The sequence below is a fragment of the Protopterus annectens genome, chromosome 1.part0, assembly GCF_019279795.1.
Source record: "Protopterus annectens isolate FY-2018-M chromosome 1.part0, PAN1.0, whole genome shotgun sequence".
In the NCBI taxonomy this organism is placed as follows: Eukaryota; Metazoa; Chordata; order Ceratodontiformes; family Protopteridae; genus Protopterus; species Protopterus annectens.
Genome location: NC_056725.1, coordinates 1,858,782,111 through 1,858,806,080, shown reverse-complemented (window position 1 = coordinate 1,858,806,080; position 23,970 = coordinate 1,858,782,111). Strand labels below are relative to the sequence as shown.

The 23,970-nt window shown below is 37.7% G+C and overlaps 1 protein-coding gene across 1 annotated transcript in view; it reads right to left on the bottom strand.

The window, feature by feature from the left end:
• Nucleotides 1-23,970, bottom strand: part of LIFR (LIF receptor subunit alpha) — a 1,345,198-nt gene that overhangs the window by 973,169 nt on the left and 348,059 nt on the right. Inside the window, exon 2 of the mRNA XM_044076229.1 lies at nucleotides 4,753-4,903. Coding sequence (XP_043932164.1) covers nucleotides 4,753-4,837 — 85 coding nt within the window. The 5' untranslated portion in view covers nucleotides 4,838-4,903. The remainder of the gene's footprint in view (nucleotides 1-4,752; nucleotides 4,904-23,970) is intronic.

The window sequence follows — 23,970 nt, the reverse complement described above, 5'->3', positions numbered from 1 at the left end:
TTAAACTTTTAATGTAACTTTCAATATATAATATTTATCTGGGTTATTACAACACAGCTGGAAGTACCATGCCTTATTTTATCTTTCACTGTACAATTATTCAGTTTGCATTTTATTTTTGCACACTTTTAATATTTAATGATTCTCACTCTGATTTTAACTCAAAATACTTATTTCCTATTGTCAGTTCATTTTTGTCTTTGGCATGGATTCATATATTTACTCGTGATTTCTTACAAAAGAATAAGGGTGGGCGGTCCTGTAATTGGAATACAACAATAGCATGCTGCTCAGTCCTACTAATAGCACTGTGATGGAGTAATTCAAAGACCACTGTAATGCCACAGCAGTATGAAATCTCTGGCAAGTGGAGTGCTACCACTGTTTTGATGGATAATGCCAAATGCAAATATGGCACTCTAGGGGCATTTCTGATGTAAGTTAGCAATCTGCTCTGCCATAAAGCCATACACCAGGATCATAATAGCATGGTAGAGTCTTTCAAAGATGAAATGTACCACACAACTTTGAATCAAAGCAGGGAAAACTGAACATGGTGGTCTGATGGTGAACACTGTTGTAAAACATTACCAGTGCAAGTGAATGCTTTGCAATGACAAATGCTTATTTAAACTTCTTTTATCCTTAACATTTCAGGAGCAGGTTTACGGATCAGTCCATATTTCAAAATTTTTACACTCTTATTTCTGGTAAGTCATTTTCTTTCACTTTCAATGTATCCTTAATACACGTACGTCAGATGTCCACTCTTGATTTTCAAATATTGGCTAAAATATTGTCCATCTCCATATTACTTTTTTAAAGAATTGTCAACCTAATAAATCTACAGACATAGCCAACCCAGTCCAGGAACATCTGAATGTATTACTGCTCAATGCTAGGTATCCAAACCAAAAACTCCACTCCCTGCAAGCTTTCCTGACCCTGGAGGACGCAGACATCTGTGCAGTTACTGAGACATGGTTTAAAGCCACGTAGTGCACCCAACAGTGCATGGCTGCAATGCATTCCAGACATTTAGACCAACTACTGCACAAAAAGGAACAAAAGGCGGAGATGCGTCTATTTACAGCAAACACACATCAAGGCTGATCCATCACCATGGTGTGCCCGAGCTTCTCCACATCCAAATTACCTTCAACAAAGTCCCATGCCATACCCTTGCAAGCTATATACCCCCCTCAAGGTCACAGACAAACCTCAATACATACTTAAATGTAGTGAAGATGTCCCCCATTCAATCTAGCACCATATTCATGTGCGGCTTTACCTACTCCAGTATAAACTGGGAATGATACACAACCCCCAACATGCAGGCCCCAAAGATTTCTGGACTTTGTAAATGTAAACACCTTGGACCACTTAGAGTGTAAACTCACTAGGAATGCAAACATCCCTGACCTGGTTCTCACAAACATGGAACACTGCACCCTCCCTATTGTAATGTCCTCACTCATCAGGTTAGACCATAAAGCCTGTTTTGAAATAAAGGTAAAACTAGGGACAGTGGCTAACCCCAGAATTTTTAGTAATTAATCTATGGTAATCTGGACGTGGAGAAGCTCCTTTAAAGGTTTTGTCATTCCATTTTCCTAGTTTCTGTTTGTGTGTGTTTGTTTGCTAATATAGATCAGAGTTACAGGGCTCAATGTTATTGTAATTGCAGCTGTAATAATATGGTGTTATTCGTTTTAATTTTGTCTCTTAGGTCATCTTAAATGTTAAATTGCCTTGTCTGCCTTATGCACGTGCCTCTCTCTCTCTTTTTTTCAAATGAGCCACCTTGTGTGTTCATTTTCTGCCCTGCCTTCACTTCTCTCTAATGAAATCAGGGCATTTCGACGGCCATTTTGTGCCTGATCTACAGCTTCCAAGGGCAGCAAGAGCTGCCAACAGGAATGGTCGTCTTTAAAGTAGTAGTTTAACATGAAAGCATTCCCTTAAAAGACAACAACCTAAAAACTGGAAATAAATACTATTAATCACATGTTGATGTCTACAGTACTGACACGCCAGCCTTACTCTAATGGCTTATTATTTTCTAATTTGTTTTACACCAGAATGACAATGGGTGAACTTTCGAAATGCATACATCTGTTTTACAGTTAAGGTTTTCACCTCATCTGATGTAATTTATGGGGATACAGATTATTACAGTGAGAAACAGCTCTCCAGTGATTTGCAATGAGATTATCCCTTCATTTTATATATTTGTTTTTTCTTTCACCGTTTTATTCAGGGCCAGGACTGTAGACTTACAAAAAACATGTTCTAGCCGAGTGTTACAGTTAGTCATCTGTGACAGCTAACACAAACATATTAAGACTGACTGCCACAAGTACCTGGATTTAAAACGTATTTATCATACAGACAGAATTACTGACTTGCCTAATTATTTTCTTAAGGCTGCAAAAGCCTGCAATGCAGCTAGCCTTCCTTGCTAGCATGGTGTTGTAGACATTCTAACATACACCAGAAGAAAATAACATTGGACATCACAGAAAGTCAGACTGACATGCAGGGGGGGAAAATTTTAGCAGAAAATGATAAGAGCACCGCATAAAAAATGACAGTTTCTCTAAATGTGGTCCTTGAGACTGGATTAAAGGGAAGGAAAAGCACTTGTAATCAGGCAAAAAAAAAAAATTGCCTTCAGATGCAGCTCTCCTTTATAAGTTCATAGGAGGTTACTAGGCTAGCGGCTCTAAAGCCCTTACAAGCTTAGCCATGTTAATCCCAAGTTGTTCCACTTGTCCTCATTCGGTGGACGTAATTCACAGAGTCAGCCTATGGTCATCACCAACTACCCCCGTCCATGAGGGACATGGATGCCACCTCTGGGATGAATTTTCAGTGTCCCATTGAATACAGTTAGTGAGAAGCTCTGTTTCACATTAATTGGAAGATTTTCCAGAGGAGCGGCAGTCTCAGGGAAATATATCTGTCTCTCCAGCATGTTCTGATAATGTCACAAGCTAGGTAAAATCCCTACAGGGAGCGACTCTTGTACCATTAGATTTGCAGATGTGCAGCATTTCCATGCACAAGTCACCCCTCAGCAGCCTGTATGATACAGATTACAACTTTTTGCTGCCCTTTTCAGCCTGACCATTAAGCCTCTAGTGGCATCATCCTGACCTATTTGCAACTCCCATCCTGACTGGCATTAGTACCCCACATCCTGTATTGGGGTAGCTCAATTTTCAAGGGGAATATCTTAGTCGTAAGAGTCAGGTTACGTGTCAGGAAACTGTCATCTTTGTGTGTCTCAGATTTTCAAGTATGTCCCCGACTCTTACTCCTGTGGTCAACTAGCAAGATGCAATGTCTGCCAAACCAAACCCAGGATGACTACATGCATCTTCAAGTTTGTATTAATGAGATGGATGGGTGATTGACTTTTTGGTAGGGTTGTACCCTCTCTCAAGTCTTAAGGACCTCTGGCACTGGCTGCATTACTCCCACGTTTCCAAGGATGGCTCCTCTCTTTCCCAGGCCACCAAATGAACACGGGCCACTGAGGCTGCTCTTCTGTCTGTGCCATGGAGCTTGTTCAAATTCAAGAATGCTACACTAAAATTTATCTAAAACAATATGCACATCTACCAAAAATTGAGACACTTCTGAGCTGCAAGCCTTCTATATAGTCATTCTTCCTGTCTTAACTCTTGCAGGGCTGTATCCTAATTCTGTATACAGATATGCAGCTCACAAAAGCAGTAGGAAGTGCAAAAAGGAGTAGTTTCCTCTACAACAGTACTTTAAAATAAAAACATCCACTTAAACAGATTGTAGAATGTTTAACTAAAATTCCCCTAAAACAACAAGCACTTCTACCACAGTTACAATAGTTCCATTTTTTTGTAACAAATCCATGTTGACACATATTGGACCATTCCTTTAACTTTGTGAAAGCCTTTTAATCCTGAATTCAAGCAGACTTGTTTCATTATTCATATAACTTCATGAAATCCAGTTTCATTCTCTCTTCCTTGATCAGATCTCATTGTCATCTGTAATGGTACACTTTCTCTCTTAGTCCTCAGCAGTGATACCTAACACTGACTTTTAAGAGATCTAGTCCAAAAACAGAACTCAATAAATATGCCTCAGGAAACTTCCCTTGCTTCACCAGGGTTTCCCTTTACTACTTCCCACTGTATTGTGTAGCAAACTCTATTCTTTTATAACTACAGAACAGCACAATATGGTTTACTTGAGTACACAACAGAATGATGAGAAAAATCTGCAATAATTCACAAAATGACTTGGTGACTGAGCAAATTATATTACAGCACAGATTTCGAAGAGTTGTTGTTGTGTCTTTCGGCTTTTCCCGGTTAGGGGTCGCCACAACGGAACTCCGGTCCGCTAATGATTGGCATTAGATTTTTACGTGCTGGCTTGCCGGGCCTAACGCACAACCTTCAATGAAGAAACGCCCATTCACGCATGTCATCACACAGAAGACGCTCTAACTGAGAATCGAACGGCCGACAACAGATTTCGAAGAGTATGCATAAATATTTAAAACATGTTTCACTCCAAGCCATTCACACCATGCTTACCCCTGCACGCCTGCTTTAAAAACATATCTCTCAGGCTGAGACGTCCCCAGATAACAGGAGCTATGTCCCTCCCCTTGCAGCAAAAGGCACTTTAGCCAGTTGTGCATTTACAAACAGCCATTCTGCACAGCAACTACTCCCCAGCCGGTACAAGAAATCTTACCTTCAGTTTGGCAGTATGCCCATTTCTTTACCAGTAAGAATAGTACGGCTATCAAGAGCATGAAACGCTGCATTCTGGACATCATTACTGCTTCTGCTTCTTGTCTCGAACCTTGGAAGAACAAAGCAGATCATCTCCTACAGCTTCTGCCCTGGAGTTAGAAAGAGAATAAATTACCTATCTTTCACAGTATTTTTGCTTTACTAATGCAACAATCAATTTAAAAATGTAATAAAAAAAAAAACAGATTTACACACACAAATGCTTCGGAAATGAATGCCACCTTACTTCAGCTACAAGTTCTTAAAAAGTCACAGCATTAGAGCAGTGCCAAGTTGAAGTCTAGTCTAGTATAAAACTGCAAAGATAAGACAGCAAAGTGCCCACAGGACTAGCTTTATGACAAGATTCTGCCTTGTACCTCTATGTATCACAAACCATAACGGTTTCCTGTTATATGAGAGACAAAGGTCCTGTTAAGAAAGACATTAGCAGCGGAGCCTAGATGGCCAACTGAGAGCAGTGAATTTTGAAAGCTCCATAAATTAGTATAACAATACAGGAAAATGTTGTTCAAGTTTAAAACATCAGAAATCTATAGATAAACTACTAAATTACATAAATATTAATTTTGGTGGAGATATACAAAAATGTTCCTGTCAAGTAACTTGGAGATAGATATACTGAGTCACTGAATATGAACAACTCAAGGAATTCTCATCCGGATGCTACTTTGAAAAAAGAACTGCAATTGATGACATCCACTTTACAGGAACTATCTTTGAAGATGGATGGCTTTAAAAATGACTTAGAAAACCTCAAATTAAATTCTCAAAAACAGACTGATACTGTTAAAGAACTACTACAGCAACACCATACAAAAATAACAAATATAGAGACTTCTCTAAATGACACAGAAGGGAGACTCAAAGAGGAAGAATTCCAAAACGAATTTCTGCTTCAACAGACTACATGGCTGCTTAACAAAATAGATGACATAGAAAACAGGGAAAGGAGAAACAACATAAGGATCTTTGGTCTGCCTGAAAACACTGAAGTTGAAGACATTATTTCATTCTTAACAACCTGGATTCTTGAATTTTTAGACTTGAAAAAGGGACTTTCATTTAGAATCGAAAGGACGCATAGAGCACTGAGGAAACCTGCTTCTAACTCAACAAATACTCCACCTAGATCCATAGTTATAGAATTTCTTTCATTGCTGGACAAGGAACTAATATTAAAATTTGCCTGGAGAAAATCACCCTTAAAATACAATCAAAGCCTGATCAGGATTGACAATGATTATTCTTCCAGAATACTAGAATAAAGGAAAAAAGTCTGGCCAATAATAAAACTGTTGAAACAAAACAACATTAAAGCACAGCTGGTCTTTCTAGCCAAGATAAAAATACTTTTTGCCAATGAGATGAGAACCTTTAATGACTTAGAAGAAGCTACTATATTCATCAAAAACAACATAGTGTCTATCCCACAAAAAAATGGAATGGGTAGCCCCTACTCTTAAAAGAATAAAAGCAACAAATCCTTGGACTGATGCTAGGAAGAAGAAAAAAAACTAATTCCAAGATAGCGGTCCCAAAAAAAAAAAAAACTCTTACGACTACATCGCTCAAAGTATCAACTATGGTACATCACTTGTCATTTGTTTTTATTTTTTTAAAAAAGGAGGGATTCTTAAACAACTGAGAAACAGTAATTTATTCAGAATGTTCAAAGAGTCCAATAATTCTTCACAAAGGTAGGTCAATGGGTCTATATCACATAGTCGAAGTTTAATAACTCTGAATACGGAATGTTCGAACCATCCTGTTCGAAGTTAAAACACTTCGACTATGGATAAAAAAAACAAAAAAAGAAAAGAAAACAAAATAAACTGTTGTAAGCAGGGGGTAAGCCCCCCTGCACCTCCACACCCCCCGCTACTTAAATATACCAACTCTGAGATCGCACCACATTGAACAAAACGGAAATCTCCCCTTACAGAGATTTCCATTGAAATGCTCAAACTTCTGCAAATTCGAACTTATGGTCTCGACCATATGAGATTCGAACTTCCAGAAGTTAGACTATCTGATAGGAACCCAGGTCAAGATGGGTTACTATTTACATTATATATAAGCTAAATAAAGCAACATATAGTACAAACATAGAAGTTTTTATTCCCCTACTTGAACTCAATGAATACTTATCTTGTTCATTTTTCACTGATTTTACTTATAATAATTTAAGGAATTAATTAACTAATTCAACAAGGTACCATTCATCAGAGTTCAGACTCAAATGTAACAAATTAACATCATATATAATAACAGTAACAGCAGAGTGTTTTGAAACAAAATGCTGCCATGGAGACTAATGTCTTCTTCAGTTAAAGTATGATTTAGAAATGTCATGTATATCCTGGTTAGATAATAGTAGCAAGCTCTTAATACAAATGTCATCATTATTCTGTCTAAATTTAGTTAATATCAATTATGGCAGGTATCATAACTTTGAGTGCTGTTTGATCAATCCTGATATGGTGTGCGTGGATGCAGCCATGTCTGGCAGCTCGTACAAATGTCATTATTATTCTGTCTAAACATAATTAATATCAATTATGGCAAGGTATCATAGCTTCGAGTGCTGTTTGATTAAGCCTGACATGGTGTATGTCGATGCAGCTGTGTCTAGCAGCTGTTGTATGTTGCCATTTTCGTCTCTGGGAAGCTGTGGGTTGCAGCTTGTGATCGAGGTTTACTGATGCTTGTCAACTGGGAAGAGATGTTTGGTGTTTTGGCCTGGATCTCGGGAGGGTGGAGGGTGGATGGAAGTGTGATTTGGGATATTTTAGCAGAGAATGGTGAGGAAGGGGGAAAGGGGGAAAATGTCTTGGATACAGGTGACATTCTTGATGCCTATAGAAATCACTACATGGAACACTTCCAAAAAGAAAATATACATATTGATCAATTAAATCTAGATGAAAAATGTTCTAATATAAAAAAATACCAGAAAAATTAAAACTAGATCTGTAAGCACCCATATCCTACAAAGAAATTACAGATACAATAAAAGAGGGCAAAAATAATAAACTCCAGGTATAGATGGTATAATTATGGAAATATACAAATGTTTTCCTTCAAAGATATTATTCCCTCTTCCATAAACTATATTAGAAATTCAGTCACAAGCTTTAATACCACCCTATTGGAGATATTCCTTAATCACAACAATCTTAAAGGAAAACAAATCCCCAAACCTCTGTACCTCATATAGAACTATATTATTATTAAATAATGAATATAAGATATTTATGACAATATTAACTAACAGAATGGAAATACCACTATCCAAAACAATAAATAATGATCAAACTGGATTTATATATCATAGACACACATGACAATATTAAAAGGATAATTTCTCTTACAAATTATGTTAATAAAGAAAACAAAAAACACTCATAATTGGCTTAGATATAGAGAAAGCCTTTGATTCCCTAAATTGGGACTATTTATTCAAAATTCTGGTGTTATTTGAATTTCCTCCTTCCTTTGTTCATCTACTAAAGAATATATATACAAATAATTTAGTGTATGTTAAACTAGGTCCTTTCACCTCTGAATCTATACATATAACAAAGGGTACTAAACAAGGATGTCAATGTCACCAATTCTATTTCCTTTGACTATTGAAATATTGGCAGATTCACAATGTAACAATACAAAAATCAAAGGAGTAGATGTTTATGAAAAATACAAGTCTAAAGTAATGCTCTCTGCTGATGACATATTATTAAAATTATCCAATACAAAAGAGACATTAGAAGAATTAGATATTTTAAGAGACACATTTTACAGGACTTCAGGACTCTATTTCAATAACTCAAAATCAATTAAAAAAAAAAAAAGAATTGCAGATGAAGGGGGATCACATTATAGGGAAACAAGAATCTACCTTAAAATATCTAGGAATTGAGTTTTGCAAGGATAATAATGAATTAGTCTCAAAGAATTACAATAAAATCATCAATACAATTAAAATCTCTGTGGAAAAGTGGAACAAAACAATATTAACATTTGAAGACAGATTACAGTTAATAAAAATTGTTTTACTACCCAAGATTCTATATATAGCTTTGGCAATACAACTGTTACCTGAAAGGAATATACTCAACTCATGCCTAATAAAATTTTTATGGTTTCCCAAAAGAAACAGAATAGCTTTAACACATCATATCGGACCATGGAAGCAGGGAGGATTAAACTTTCCTGATATAGAAACATGTATAAAAGCATCAATATCTAAAACAATATCAGATTGGATACGTCCAAATTATTCTGCAATTTGGAAAGAATTACTAACGGTAATATCAATAAATGAATTTGATTTATAAAAAATACATTTCAAATAACAGAAAAAAACAATTTGCCATGGCAAATATTATGTATTAGTATGTAAAATAACACAACTAAGCCCACTAAAACTCATATGATTAATTATTACATTGATTCATTTAGGAAAATTATTAATGCAAATACAGATTTAAAAATCTGGTTTGATCTTTTAACATCATTCATAGTTACAAAGCGCTATCCACATAAAATATACAGAGAAATAATTAATTCCTAGGAACAGAAAGTATTTGTTTGTTGGTTTTAATGTATCAAAGAACTAAAAGTTCTGGATATACAAACAAAAGAAACAACATACAAAATTCCACAACAAGATTGGCTAACTATGCAAAGCATTCTGACGCATTTGTAAGATTTATGCAGAATAATTAGTAATTCTTCATTTAAAGAAATACCTAAACTTACGAAATACCTATATGAAATCATATATAATGATTATGACATGGGAAATAGTATTTCAAAATTTTACAAGATATTAATAAATTATAAAACAACACCCAAATCCTCATATTGGAATTATATAACAAAAGGACACTCATTACAGCTAACTGAAGAAATTAAATCAAGTATTTTATCATCAATAAAACATACATCCTTTACACAATACTGGAAAGTTTTTAATTGGAAATGCTTGCACAGAGCATTCTTAACTCCAGATAGAATTACTAAAATTAATTCTTCCACAAAGGGAATATGTTGGAGGTATGAGCAAATACACAATGCAGATTGGAATCACATTTTTTTTCGACTGTGTTAAAATTAATCCATTTTGGAATGGTATTAAAAACTTTTTACAAGCTTTATTTAATGAATTGTTTAACTTATCTAAAGCTCTAGTATTATTAAATGTGCACGAAGGTCCTCATTTGAATGAGTCAAATATGTATCTAGTATGGACAATAGTTGCAATCTCAAGGAAGTGTATAAGAAGAAGATGGAATACAAACACAATACCAACTTTGGAAGACTTCAACAGCCTACTGAAGACCACATCATTGTTGGAAATTAAAGAATTAAGGATTCATCCTAAGCCACTTATTAACAATCCATGGAAAAAAAGTCTCATCATTGATTGAGACTTTACAATAACTGAACAGATACACTCTGATAACTGGATTGTTATACCTATAAAGTAATTGTATATATTGAGTTCTGTTATAGTGTCAGGCTCATGTAAATACTGTACGTAGTTATTTAAGATGTTATATACAAATACTATGGAATTTATTCAAATGTATTTGAAAAATAAAAAAAAAATTTGAGAAAAAAATAAATAAATAAAAGAAAGAAGGACATTAGCCTTCATTTGAATCGTAACCCAGGAAGGGTAATACCAGACTCCTGGTTATTTGCTGCTCATGCTTTAAGGTATGTTCATAGGCAATAAAATGGTAGCAATTAGCACACCAGCATTTAAAGGCCTTCCTTCAGAATTTTTTTTTTATTATAAACGAACCTGCCACGACTGCTGTCCATGTCAGTTATCTAGACACAAGAATAAACTTAAAAATAAAAACATAGTCTAGTTTTCTGCTCCAACATGTTATCTATTTACCACTTATCATTACTTTTCTGTCATATGCACAACAAACTGTTCTGTTAATCTTATTTTCTTTGTCTTTTCTTTTTGTTAGGTTTGTTCTTTTTTTTTCCCCTTCTTAAATCATATCTGAAAAAGGTTTGTTCAACTCCACTGCACCTATCTCACCTATCTCATTACTAAATGTAAAATATATTGCTTTCTTTCTGATGCAAGTGTAATAATACACACTCTCAACTGAAAATAACTTCCTTACCATGTATGATAGCATATTACACAGTTTTCAAGCAAAAATTGTGCTCTTCTATATTTCATTTTGTTGAAAATGAGAATACCTTGAAATTTTTCTTGGAACACAACTCTTACCATGAAATCATGGAAGACTGAACCCACAATGCCTCACTTCCTACATTAATGTCCAAGCTACTATATTTTCATGTTAAATGTATCAACAAGTTTTTTTTTTTACTTCCCAGAAAGACAATATACCAACTAATTCTTGAAAGTGAAACATGTTATATTGGAACACCTTATATTGAGTAGTTTTTTACGTTCCAATATAAAGTATATTGTTTATTCTTTGATTGCTTTGCAGATGTATGCAACTTACTTTCTAATACCTACTGTGATATCATTTTGTGAGTGTGGCTGCACAGGAAAATAAAAATAGTGAAACTAAAAAGTCATGCAATGCACTATAACCGTGGCTTTTTCAAAATCACCTTAACATGAGAAGAGTATCTGGAAATTAAATTAACTGTGAAATAAAGATGTTTCAGAAAATGGACAATACATTTTAGCCAAAAAACGAATCTTTGGTAAAAGAGGTGGATCGACAAGATGTTAATTTACTTGCATACTAGCTAAGCTGTGAATCCCAGATAAACAATTAGACAGTAATCATGAGGTCTCCCCAGGATTTTCCTCTTACAAGCAGGTTCTTCACTTACATAAGCTTCTTGGGATGACAGACCTGACTCAGCAACATTTTTCTTTGCCCAGCATCAGTAAACCCAGGCAGTTCTCCATAGTGCAAAGGAAGTTTCAGCCTACTAGAACCATACCAATAAACGCAATTACAGGTATTTGACACTGTGGAAGCTATATATATATATATATATATATATATATATATATATATATATATATATGTAAGCATATATAGCTGAACATCCAAACACCAAATAACTTCTGTGAAAGGACAGACGAATGTAACAAGTTGCAGAAGTAAATCCTTGAATATCTATGCACCCTTTTGAGAAGTACTTCTGTTGTATCTTACCACTTTACCAAAAACAGGCTCTACGGTATAAAGTCACATCCATTCTGCTGTACTTAAACCAGTGATATGTACTGACTGCATCCATGTGACTTTAGGAATACTGCAATCACCACTTGCAGTAAAACAGAAGGCATTTCCAGCCACTTAAAAATCACTGAGTATATACTTGTTTGCCTTCTCACCTGGAGTGAAGTACTTACAGACTTGGTACACAACAGACATAACTGAAAAATCTACCATCTCCCTTCTTAAAACTGGCACACTGCAGCATATACTAAAATACAGTTGGATTATTTAATGGGCTCATTGCTAGCTCTACTCCCCACTGGACTTGGCAATAAATAAATACAAAAGAATACACAAGCAATAATGCCCCCCAGGGTGTGTGTTAATGTGTAATTAACGCCTGCCCAGGGGTGTTATGAGACCTGACTGGAAGGGCATTAATTACACATTAACACACACCCTGGAGGGTATTATTGCAATTAGAGAATTGTCTCTCTGTAAAATTGTGTTTTACTTGCTTATTTAAGTACTATATTTTATACATTTTTAATGTAAAATAATTCTTCCACCCAATATTTCAGACTTGCTGTGGTATAAATTAATGGTGTTGGGAGGAAGCATTTTGCATCAAACATATATAAAAAATAATATATTGCTTAAAAAATAATAACCAAGTAAAACACAACAATTTTACATAGATCCCATTCTCTCTCTCATAGGTTGGTACTAGGCTATCGGCCCTAGGGCCTATACAAGCCTAGCCATAACAATTACCTGACTATTTCTTCCCATACTATTTACTTCCCTGGACCCCTGTCTAGCAGGGCGACTGACGTGATCCCCAGGGTGAATTTCCTTTCTCACATCCAATCATCAAGGTTCCTTTTGAAGAGGAGTAAAGAGGCACTCTGCTTGACATGTATGGGCAGTCTATTCCAGAGTCTGGGGAGTCTCTGGGTCAGGAACCTATCCCTCCAGCATGTTTTGTTTATTGTGATGACAAGATTTAGATCCCTGGAGTGTGTGGCTCTAAAGGATTGGGATTTCTTTAAGTGTAGCATGTCCAACAGCTCTGGGTTTGACATGGTCTTGTATGTTAAGCAGAGATCGCCTCGGAGTGGACGATATGCGACAGAGTATAGTTGGAGTTTTTTAAGGACGTCAGTGTAGGGCATCTGCTTTAGGCCTGTGACTCTTTTAGTGAGGTATTTCTGCGGCCTTTCCAGTTGTTGCAGATGTCTTGAGAGGCACATACCAAATGGAGCACTGTATTCTATAATGGGTCTAATGAGGGATGAGTACAGTGGGACAATGACCTCCTTTTTTCTGGATGAAAAGCCCCTAGTGATGAGGTGTGCCACATAGAAGGATTTCCTGACTGTTGTGGCGATGTGGTTATTAAAGGTGAGACCACTGTCCACCTGTGTCCCTACGTCTCTTATCACACTTTCGGTGTTTAGTGTACTGCCACCTATGTGATAATTCACGGGTACATGTTTTTTCCTCAAAGGGGATAACTATACATTTATTGGCATTGAGCTTGAGCCCATGGCTCTGGCACATACACAGTCTCTTCCACTTTCACACACATACATCACTCTCTCGATCTCTCTCTCACACACACAGTCTCCTCTACTTTCATACAAGCATTCAGTTACACAAGATCACTCTCGCTTTCTCTTGATATCTCTCTCATACATACACACACACACACACACACACACACACACACACACACAGTCTCTCTCTCTCTGTTTTTTTTTTTTTACATTTTATGCTCGCTAAACAACAGAACTGCTGCTTAGCAAGCGTAAAGCAATGGCAGACATTAGTTCTTTTTTGCAGTCCAAGCTCCACGGCAGCTTGATATGCTGCCCTTAAGAGGCGGACTTGTTTGTCAGCAGCATTACTTGTACATTAATACCCTGCTGGAGAACATTTGTTTTCCAATCAGGGAGTTGATGCACAGTTTCCCCATGCTCTAATATAAATTGTCTGTTTTTATCAACACTTGGGCCCTTAGGTGCACACAAAATGGCATTTGTCTTTAGTGCTGTCCTCTGAAAGAGAGGAGCAAACTCTTCTCTAGCCACAGCAATTTAATGCAAATTATATACACATAAATAAGCAGACTTTGTATCATAAAACAGGTATGCATATCTATTTGCAAGCAGATTTATACAGTGAAGTTTAAACAACATAGCCATCTAATATAAACAAGTTTTTAAACTGAATGCAGGACAAAACATCTGCACACAAAAAGGCAGTGTGGATCATTTAGTGTTCAGGATATGACATGATGCCACTTCTAACACTAGCAAGGAACCAAAATATATTTAAACTAAAAGCTTTTGTGAATTTCACACTTGTCCCTTTTTACAAAGCTTGGTTTAGGTGAACAGATATTTTTGTCACATTTTACCTTTCATTTTTACTGAGCACAGCTGAGAAACCTTTGACATTTTAAAAGCTAAAAGCACAATTGCCTGTGTGGTGACAAAGGTTATGTTTAGAGCAAAGGCCTCTTTCAGTCAGTTTGCTTATCAGAAAGATACACAGTTTACTTAGGATACGTGTTTTTACAGAAGGAGCATCTTTTCTTGGATGTGTCTAATCTTTCAGTTACAGAAGACAGCATTTTCTTAGCTATCCAAGGAAAACTCAACTTGCCCTAGGGGCCCTTTTTGCTTCTTACATCATGTTTAAATATTTAGAAACCTGCTTTTTGTCTTTTTAGTAGGAAGTGAACAAATGAAAATATCAACCTGTGTATTGGGAAGTTATGTATCTGAGGAAAAGTATATACTGTACTCTGTTCTAGTTTATACATTTCTCTGTTTGAAATTCCATTTTCTTAGACGTTCTGTTCAGTTGGTACCACATTTCTGAAGTTCAGTTATGTAACACTACCTAAATGTAGAGGTTTGAATAAATTCACTGTTGCAGTCCTCACTTTTGGGCATACCTACCTACAAGTAGTCTGAATGGCAGACCCAACTTCCAGAACTCTACCTTCCCCAGGACCTTAGCCGACATCCTACCAACACTATGCAGACATGTTGGTGGTATAACAGCTGCCCTGATGTCTTCAGCTCTTTCTTGCCCTAGAGAAGTCAGATAAATGACCCCAGTGCCAAAGCACAATTGGACTAGATGATAACAGCCCCTTGTGTCACAGGTCCACAACAGAGATCCTCGGTCTCCCTCTCCAAGAAGTAGGTTAAGGTAAGGAGGGCTTGGCAGGGAAATGAGAAGTGAACACGTAAAGCTGTGGATGAAAGGACTGGGGTGCCACCCCAACCCAGGATATAGACAACATAATAAAAATCAAAGGAGAGAATGGTGAAAGTGGAGAGCAACTGAACTGCAACACTGAAATCTACTTGAACATCTCAAAGCATAAAGAAAATAGGGCATTTAATCAAGACATAAGGCCCTGCAGGATAACAGAGGCAAGTCCTGCTTGGCTCTAGAGGTTATCTTTATCTCTAGACTGTAGTGCCCAGAGAAGTGTGAATAGAAGCAAAAGGTTGCTGTTTCCACATCAGCGTGGCTGCAGTGGCTCAAGTGGATTTGTCTACGACATATCGTGAACAGTCTTGCCATGAGTTGTATACAAACATGAAAAGCAATAGGCAAACAGTTTAAAAAGAGTTTGTTTGCTTAATGACCTTCCTTCTTTCTCTTTTGCTAAGGAAACAAATAACTGACCAGTTTTTCTGAATTTCTTAGTCCTGTGTAAATGAATTCTCAGTGGCCTATACACATCAAGGGCATAACACGTCCTTTCCTCACTGTTCTATGGATTAGATAAAAAAAAAACTGGCAAGTAAATGGCTTGTTTAAGGGATAGCTCAGAAACCACCTTAGACATGAAAGAAGGGTTTGCATAAAAGGATACCCTGTCCTGCAAGAACATTAAGAATGGTTCTCTGCACATTAAAGCCTGAAGCTCACTAATTGTCTTTGCAAAGGTAACATCCACCAAAAACAGTATCTTCCAAGATAAAAACTGAAAAGAAGCAGAAGCAGTTGGTTCAAAAGGAATTACGGTCAATTTCGCTAAAACACAATTAAGATTCCATGGTGGAACAACATATTTTTTTAGAGGTCTAAGATGCAGGAACCCCTTGAGAAACTGCTTAAAGAAGGTCTGGAATACAGAGGTGGGCCATGGGTAGGCAGGCTGAAATAGCATAAGCATGTAGTTTAACAGATGCATAAGATAAGCCAGTTTTGTACAAGTCTGACAAGTATTCTAGGACCACAGCCATTTTAGCTTTGCTTGGGCATATGTTCCTGGACTGGCAAAACAAGAAGAATCTTTTACAGTTATCTAGGAACGATTTCTTGCATTTAGTTTACATCTTTAGCAGATCCTGATAATACATGTTGTGCCTTTCTGGAATTAGTGTGAAATCATCCAATCTGACTGCCTTGGAGTGGTCAGGGTGGGGTGCAAGAGGGATTCCTTGTCAGCAGGCCCATACTCTAAGGCAACACTTTCCATTCTGTCATTGCCAGGCTGTGTAGGAGAAAGAACCAGTGCTGCCTTGCCCAAAAGGAGACCACTAGAATGACTTTTGGCCTTTCCTCAATTTTTATGAGTACCCTGGGGATCATGATTACAGGACGGAAAGTATACAAAACAAAAAAACAAAAAACAAAGACTTCACCATTCAAGAAAACATCTATTTTTCTAAGTTTCTAGAGTTGTTGTTCTGGAGCGCAACTGCCTCAGTTACCTATCTAGAGGTGAAGCAAGCAGTTCTATTTTATATGCCGGATTCTGGTCAGATCCAAAAAGAATCCCTGCATTCATTTGTGAGGGTCAACTTGAAATCTGCCAGCCTGTATACTAATATGTTTTCTTATGTAGGGATGCAGGCTTCTGTCAGAGTTATGTCTACCCCTTGGGCTTCCTCTAGGCCTACACTGTAAGCCTGCACAGAAGCTTTGAGCGAGTTGCCCCTTAAATGCCCGCTTATGTTCCACATCACATTAGTATGGTCTGTCACAATCTAGAGGACCCCTTGCTTGAACATGTGGTTGAAAGCCTTCAGTGTTAGACTGACTGCGATCATCTCCTTTATGTTTATAAGTTTTTTCTTCATCCTGGACTTCCATATTCCCAATGCGCCATGCAGGCTAGATCCAAGGAATCTGTGGCAAGATTCGTAGTGGGCTGGACTGCTTTGAAGGGCAAACCATGATTGAGATGGCACTGTACTATTAACCATGAATCTCCTTTATGATGCAAGGGAGAATAGGAATTCTGGCCACCAAGGAATGGGTGTGCTGACACCAACTGATCCTTTCGGATGCAGGGATGAGCTAAGGGTACCACTGGAATTCAGGATGCCATGTAAACCAATAGTCTGAGGAATTCCCTTAGTGATACTGTTGCCTTCTGCAAAATCTTCTGGAAGTAGAGTTGGATGAGACACTCTGTCCTCTGGGAGTAAGGATATGAGATGGATGATGTCCAGGTGTGCTTACAGGGAAACTAAGTTCCAAGAAGGGGCTAGGTTTGATTTGTTCTTACTGATAGTGAGATTCAGATCCCTGAATGCATTTAGGGTTAATCCCAACTGTTTGTCCATTGCCTATCTGGATTCTGCCAAGATGAGACAGATGTCTAGGTAAGGATAAACATGGTAGCCTTTTGTCCTGAAGAAAGCAATTACTGAAGCCTGGAATTTGGAAAAGCTTCTAGGTACAGAAGGACAATGATGTGAATTGGAAATACTTCCCCTGGGCTACAAACCTGATAACCTTCTGGTGTAGTTTGGCCATGGGGATGTGAAGGGAGGCATATTTTAGATCTACAGTGACCATGAGCGTCTGGTATGGTAGTAAGGGTAACGAAATTTACACAGTTAACATTTTGTACTTTGGGACAACAAGAAACATGTTTAAATGTGAAAAGTCCAGAATGAGTCTCCATATGCCTTCCCTTCTTGGTAACAGAAATAGTCTAAAAATCTTGTCATTCCTCTCCAGATGGGAGCACCTCTATGTTTCTCTGACTACATCATTTATTTTAAGCCTGAAAGAGAAAGGTTTAACTGGTCTTTTGGAACTGGGGAATGCCTCTGCAATTTGGAATTTTTATGAATTGTAACCAGCAACCTTGGTGAAGACTGTTTATGACCCACTATTCCTGGGTGATGATTTCCCAGATTTTTTTTTTCCACAAAGAAGGCTAAGAACCCCTCCAATTCCGGCTGAAGGGAAGAGGTGGCACCCCGTCTGAATCAAGGCTGATTTCTCTGGAATCACAGCCTTGAAGGCCCCAGGGTTTCTTTGTGCCTTGTTTGCCAGTCCCGTTTGAATTTCCCTTTTTCCACTAACCAGCTTTGTTTTTGTCCTGTTTTGGGCACAAGGACCACCAGGTTTTGGCTTGGTAGTCTCTGCTGAATTTAGGAACTTGGGTTTGAAAACACTATTTGACAGACTGCACAATCTTGACCTTTACCTCCAGTTTCTTAACTTGTTCAGCAGGTGGTCCAAATAGGAGATCCTTGTCCAAGGGTGCATTAAGGAGCTCTGTCTTTACATGGTCTGGAAGAGGCAATGTCTTCAACTAGGCATGTCTGTGAATAACAGGCACTGTAGCTGCTGCCCTGCATGATGCACCTCCAGCATCATATCCACATTTCATGGAGCGCTTGGCAAGCTGAACTGATGGGTCACAATGTTCAAGCATCCTGCTTCAGATCTTTATGCTGGATCCCCTCTGCCTTGGCCCTTATCTTTTCTAGCAGGGACTGCTGAAAGATAAGCATGTGGGTCTGGTAGTTTAAGGTTCCAAAAGACAGGGTAGCAGAAGGGTATACCTTCTTCCTAAACCTGCCAAATATCTTATTTTACTAGTCAACAGGAACAAGGTCCCTGGATGGAGTTGGAGTATATCACTTGCTGGAATCCAGGAACACCATGGCTGGATCAACCACACAAGTTTTACCAAGGAACTTGTGAGAATCCCCAACCCAAAAGAACTGATCAGGTTTCCTACAGGCAGGGGACAGGAAGTCTGGCTCTGCAGATGCACCAGTGAGCACATTCCTCCAGGACATCCAAGACTTGAGGAACACCAAGTGCTACAAAAGCTCAGGCTAGCCCATGAAAGACCTACATCATCCACCAAGAGGTTCTCAATCCCCCACTTCTCCCACAGAAACTTCTATAAGAACATCTCAATGATACAACTGAAATTTGCTTCCTCTTACATATCAATAGAAGTAACTTAAGCTTCTGTGCCAAGTTTTTTATTCCTCTTCCACTTCTGAACTCGGTACCTTTACAAAGGGCATTCTAAAGGCTCACCATTTTAAGAAGAATAGATTCCTCATGGACTGGACTTTTACAGATTACCCTCCACTCCTAGTTTCAAGTCATCCTGAACACATCTTATTTTGATACAAGTGCTGCCTCGAACTTGTTACTCATCTTGAGTTACTGGAACACTGTGACCAGCCTTTACCTTACAAATTCGTCTTACGCATAATAACATTTTATAAATCTAATGTATGCCCTTTCCTAACTTATATGCTATCAATCACACTCCTCTGCCTGTGCAAGTCTTTAGGGTGATGGCACAACTGCAAAAAGTAATGTAGGTAGCATGTCACTGCCTATATACAATAATAACAGGTTAATTTCTAGTAGTAGACAGCTCTGACATGTATTCCCTTTACATCCCACAGCAACTTTTAGGATTTTCACAACAACTACCTATGTTGAAGACTACACAAACAAATGCTCTGTGACATTTCCATTTCTGCTGTTAGTAGGGCAGCTCAGGATGTGGTCCTATATTTCATTAATTACTGAAGTTTTTAATTGTCACAATTTACTTTAGACATGCATTTTGTTTTTCATTCCCATTGGTCACTTCAGACAAGAAAAGGCATATTACAACACTTGTGAACATTTTACCTCTCCCCTGTTAACTTTACAGCGCCTTAACCTATGACCCAGTCATGTTTCCCTTGACAACCAACTGGAATGTCCCCAATAACTCTGTACTTATTACAGGAAATGTTGAAAATATCTATGAACTTTTAAATACAATGCTACTCCCTCAGGAATATCACTGCCAAAAGCACATTTGGTATGCAGAATAAAAAAATTCTTACTTAGAAAGCAAAACTTTTTTGTAGACTTTAGAGTTTGGAATGGGGTCCATTCCTGTCACATTATTAAAAAACCTAAACACTTGGTATTTTCTGTGTTTAATTTATTCATATTTGGGTACCTAACTTCTAGAAGTTGTTCAAAGGCATGACTGGACAAAATGAACTGTTTTTAGTTATTTGTTTAATTTTATTGCTTGTTGCACCTCATTTTCAGTCAAAGTTCATGTGTCAGAAATGCTGTAATCCCGCTCGTGCTATTTGCAAAAACTGCCTTATGTCACAGTGAGTTGACAAGAGTACAATGGAGATGTACAACATTTTACATCTAATTTTCATTATGTAACAACATCAGTGAGCAAAGTAATGTCCTTGACAAATTACAAAAATAGTCATAACATCTATGTAAAAAAATGCAAACTGCAGTGTCACAGACTGCTGTACAGCATGACACCTCTCTCTCTCTCTCTCTCTCTCTCTCTCTCTCAATGTGATCTACAGGCTAGATTAAGTCTCTCAAAAATCCTTACATACAAGGCCTTCTGATCATGTAACTGGCTTTCACATCTTTAATTACACAAGGGTTAACAGCTTATTTTCCCATTTGCAGCACTAATTTATCTGATGTCTTAAGTAACCTATATGACCTCGACTGAGTAGTTTGAACGGTCACAACAGTTGTTTTCTATACCAAAGTGGTGTAATAACTTCTGCTAAACAAGGTGCAGTCTGTTGTTCCTTGCAGTACAGAGAAGAAAACTTGCCAGGGTACAGCTACTCGGCTTACACCAGCTCTCTCTATATCATGGTCGCCTTGTCTTGCTAATACTGTAAAATAAAAAATAAAAAAAAGAAACAAAATCGTACAGATGTGCAGGGTGTTTTATTTTTTTACGTACCACAGTCTGATGGCAGTACTTCACAAGGCAATGCTGTTGTTTTTCTTTCGGCTTTTCCCAGTTAGGAGTCGCCACAGTTCCGCTAATGATTGGCAGTAGATTTTTGTGGTGCCGAGGTGCCAGCTCGACGCCCAACCTTCAACGAAGGCACACCCATTCACGCATGTCTTTTGAACACTACTCTACCATGGGGAGGACATGCAGACTCCACGCAGAAGGTGCTCCTGCCGAGAATCGAACGGGAGAACCTCTTGCTTTGAGGCGACAATGCTACGGCTGCACCTATGTGGCTAGTAGTACTTCACAAGACAATAACGTACATTTACCTTCACCACAATTAAAATTATTTTAGGCTTGCCATGCCTTCAGACCAGGTAACAGTTTTGCTCATGGGTTTTTTTTTTTAAACCCTTCTTAAATGTTACCTACAAAATACTGACTGTTAATCTAATGTACAGATCAGAATACTGAGACAACCTGAAAAGCTTTCATATTTGTTGCAAATACTGGTTTGCAGTTTTCAGAAAAGACAACAGCACAGTTAAAATAAAAAAAAAAGAAAAGAAATGCTGGTGATTGTACAAGAGGAGATACTAGCATATAAAATTCACTGATGCAGACTCTTGAAAAGATAATGAAATTTAGGCATCTTTTTTTCTAAAGCAAACATAAATGCTATTAAGACAAACTAGAAAATCAAAAATTAAGGTCAGCTACGTGGATTCGTAAAACACTAAAGAATATTATCAGATTACTATCTAATGCAGACAAGATAAGAATGACATTTTATACTGAAATGTCCTTCAACAACAGCGTAATGTCAGGTAGCGTGACTGTGATATAAGAAACCACAAAGTGCTCAACAGTCTCCTAACAGTTCTGGCAAACACTTAAGACAATAAATAATCTCTAAATTTGGTTGCTTACGGTCAAAAGCATCCAATGCTTGAAATAATTATTATAGAAAGCACAAAACAACATGTCAAAATTGAAAAACACTAAAACACATACAATCAGAATATTGGAAACACCCAATATACATACACAATGTACTGAATATCAAGCAGAGTTTGCACTTCGTATGTTGTCACTTCTAGTGTGACTGTAAAATACAGTAATTCCTATACAGATGCAATAGCTGACTAGATTCCTTTTATCTTGCTATTAAAACTAAATCAGATCTCTGCTGTTACAGTAAAAATAAAAAGATGGCCACTAGATGTCAAGAAGCTCTAGGTTTTACAGTCTGTAATGTGAGCTGCAAAACGGCAAACTATACAGTGCTCACTTCAAGGTTTACTTCTAAACACTATTATTAGCCATACAGCTCTTGACCTCATACATAATCTCCTCTAAATGGTATCAAAAGTCCTTCCAACATGAGCAAAACTGGAATTACTCATTTAATATACAGGAAACAACTACACGAGTTATGTAGGACATCATTCTGCAGAATGTCAGGAACTGCAAGGCTCTTCTTAAAAATTAATACAGATCATACATCTCAACCTCCAAATGGGGAATATGGTACAAAGGACCTTAAAATCAGGGACACTTAATTAGTATAGAATATGCATGTTTAAATCAGCACATCAGGGGTGGGTGACTAGTGTCCAAAATCAAGAAGGTACAGCTTTTTAAAGTTGCTAGAATAACAGGTTTTGCAGTTAAGTGAAATCATTCTCTGAAGGATATGAATTTCAAAATTATAATGTCTCTTATTTAGATGGGTGGCTGTGGTGGTGCAGTGGTTAGCGTTGCCGCCTCACAGCATGAGGTTCTCCGGTTCAATCCTCGGCTGGGGTACCTTCTGTGCGGAGTCTGCATGTCCTACCTGTGGTCGCGTGGGTTTCCTCCGGATGCTCTGGTTTCCTCCCACATCCCAAAGACATGCTGTAGGTGGATTGGACACTCTAAATTGGCCCTAGGCATGAGTGCATGCATGTGTGTGTCTTCTGTGGAAGGTTGGGAGCTGGGTTGGCAACTCGACACCGTAAAACTCCACTGCCATTCATGAGTGGACAGGTGATCCGCTGTGGCGAACCCTAACCAGGAAAATCCAGAAGAAGAAGATCTCTTATTAAGATACTGTAAACCTCAGTGGAGTGGCCAGCAAAATCTCAAGTGTTATGAAAAACACACTAAAATATGAAACAATCCTCACACCTATATGCTGTAGTCCTCACTCAGCATGCCTATCAAAGTCTTGACATGTGAATGAGGGACAAAACCAAAATAATAGGGGCAACAAAAGGCCATAATTTGCTATTACCAGATTTTGTATTAAAATATATTTTCTGAAAAATCTGAAGTTTGAAACTTGCATGTCTTTCATTACTTCACAACTACAAACATCAATGATTTGCCAGAAATACAAATTTTTAGAACATACCAAAATGTAAGCAAAATCTGGTCATTTAATGACATTCTGGGCACTTGTTATGCAGTAGTCCCCTGCAGGCTTCATATTCTCATCACACAAGAATCTGAAACACAGCCAAAAATAATGGTGATGAGGCCAAAATAAGTGACAGGCAGATTTTAAATGTTACTCAAACTCAGGATGTTGCTAGAATAGCAAGCTTTGCAGTACGTTTTCCTGATGGATATGAAGTTTGAAACTCAAATCTCTCGTTATTTAGTGACTACAAACATTTATTTAGCAGAAATCCACAAAGTTTGTAAAAGCTGGACATTCTACAAAATTCTGGGCATCTGTTTTCATTAATTTGTTGCCTGGTGAGCCCACTATACACAAATGCCCCCTTTCAGGTGCAAGTTGGGACTCTGGTAGCACTGCTAGGTTAAATATCTTAGAGTTACAAGTAAGCAAATGAAGGCATTGATCAAATTAACCAACTCACAAAAAAAGAAAATTATTAACAGCTCAAAGCCTGTCCTCCTCATAAGCACTAACAGACCCACTGTGCCA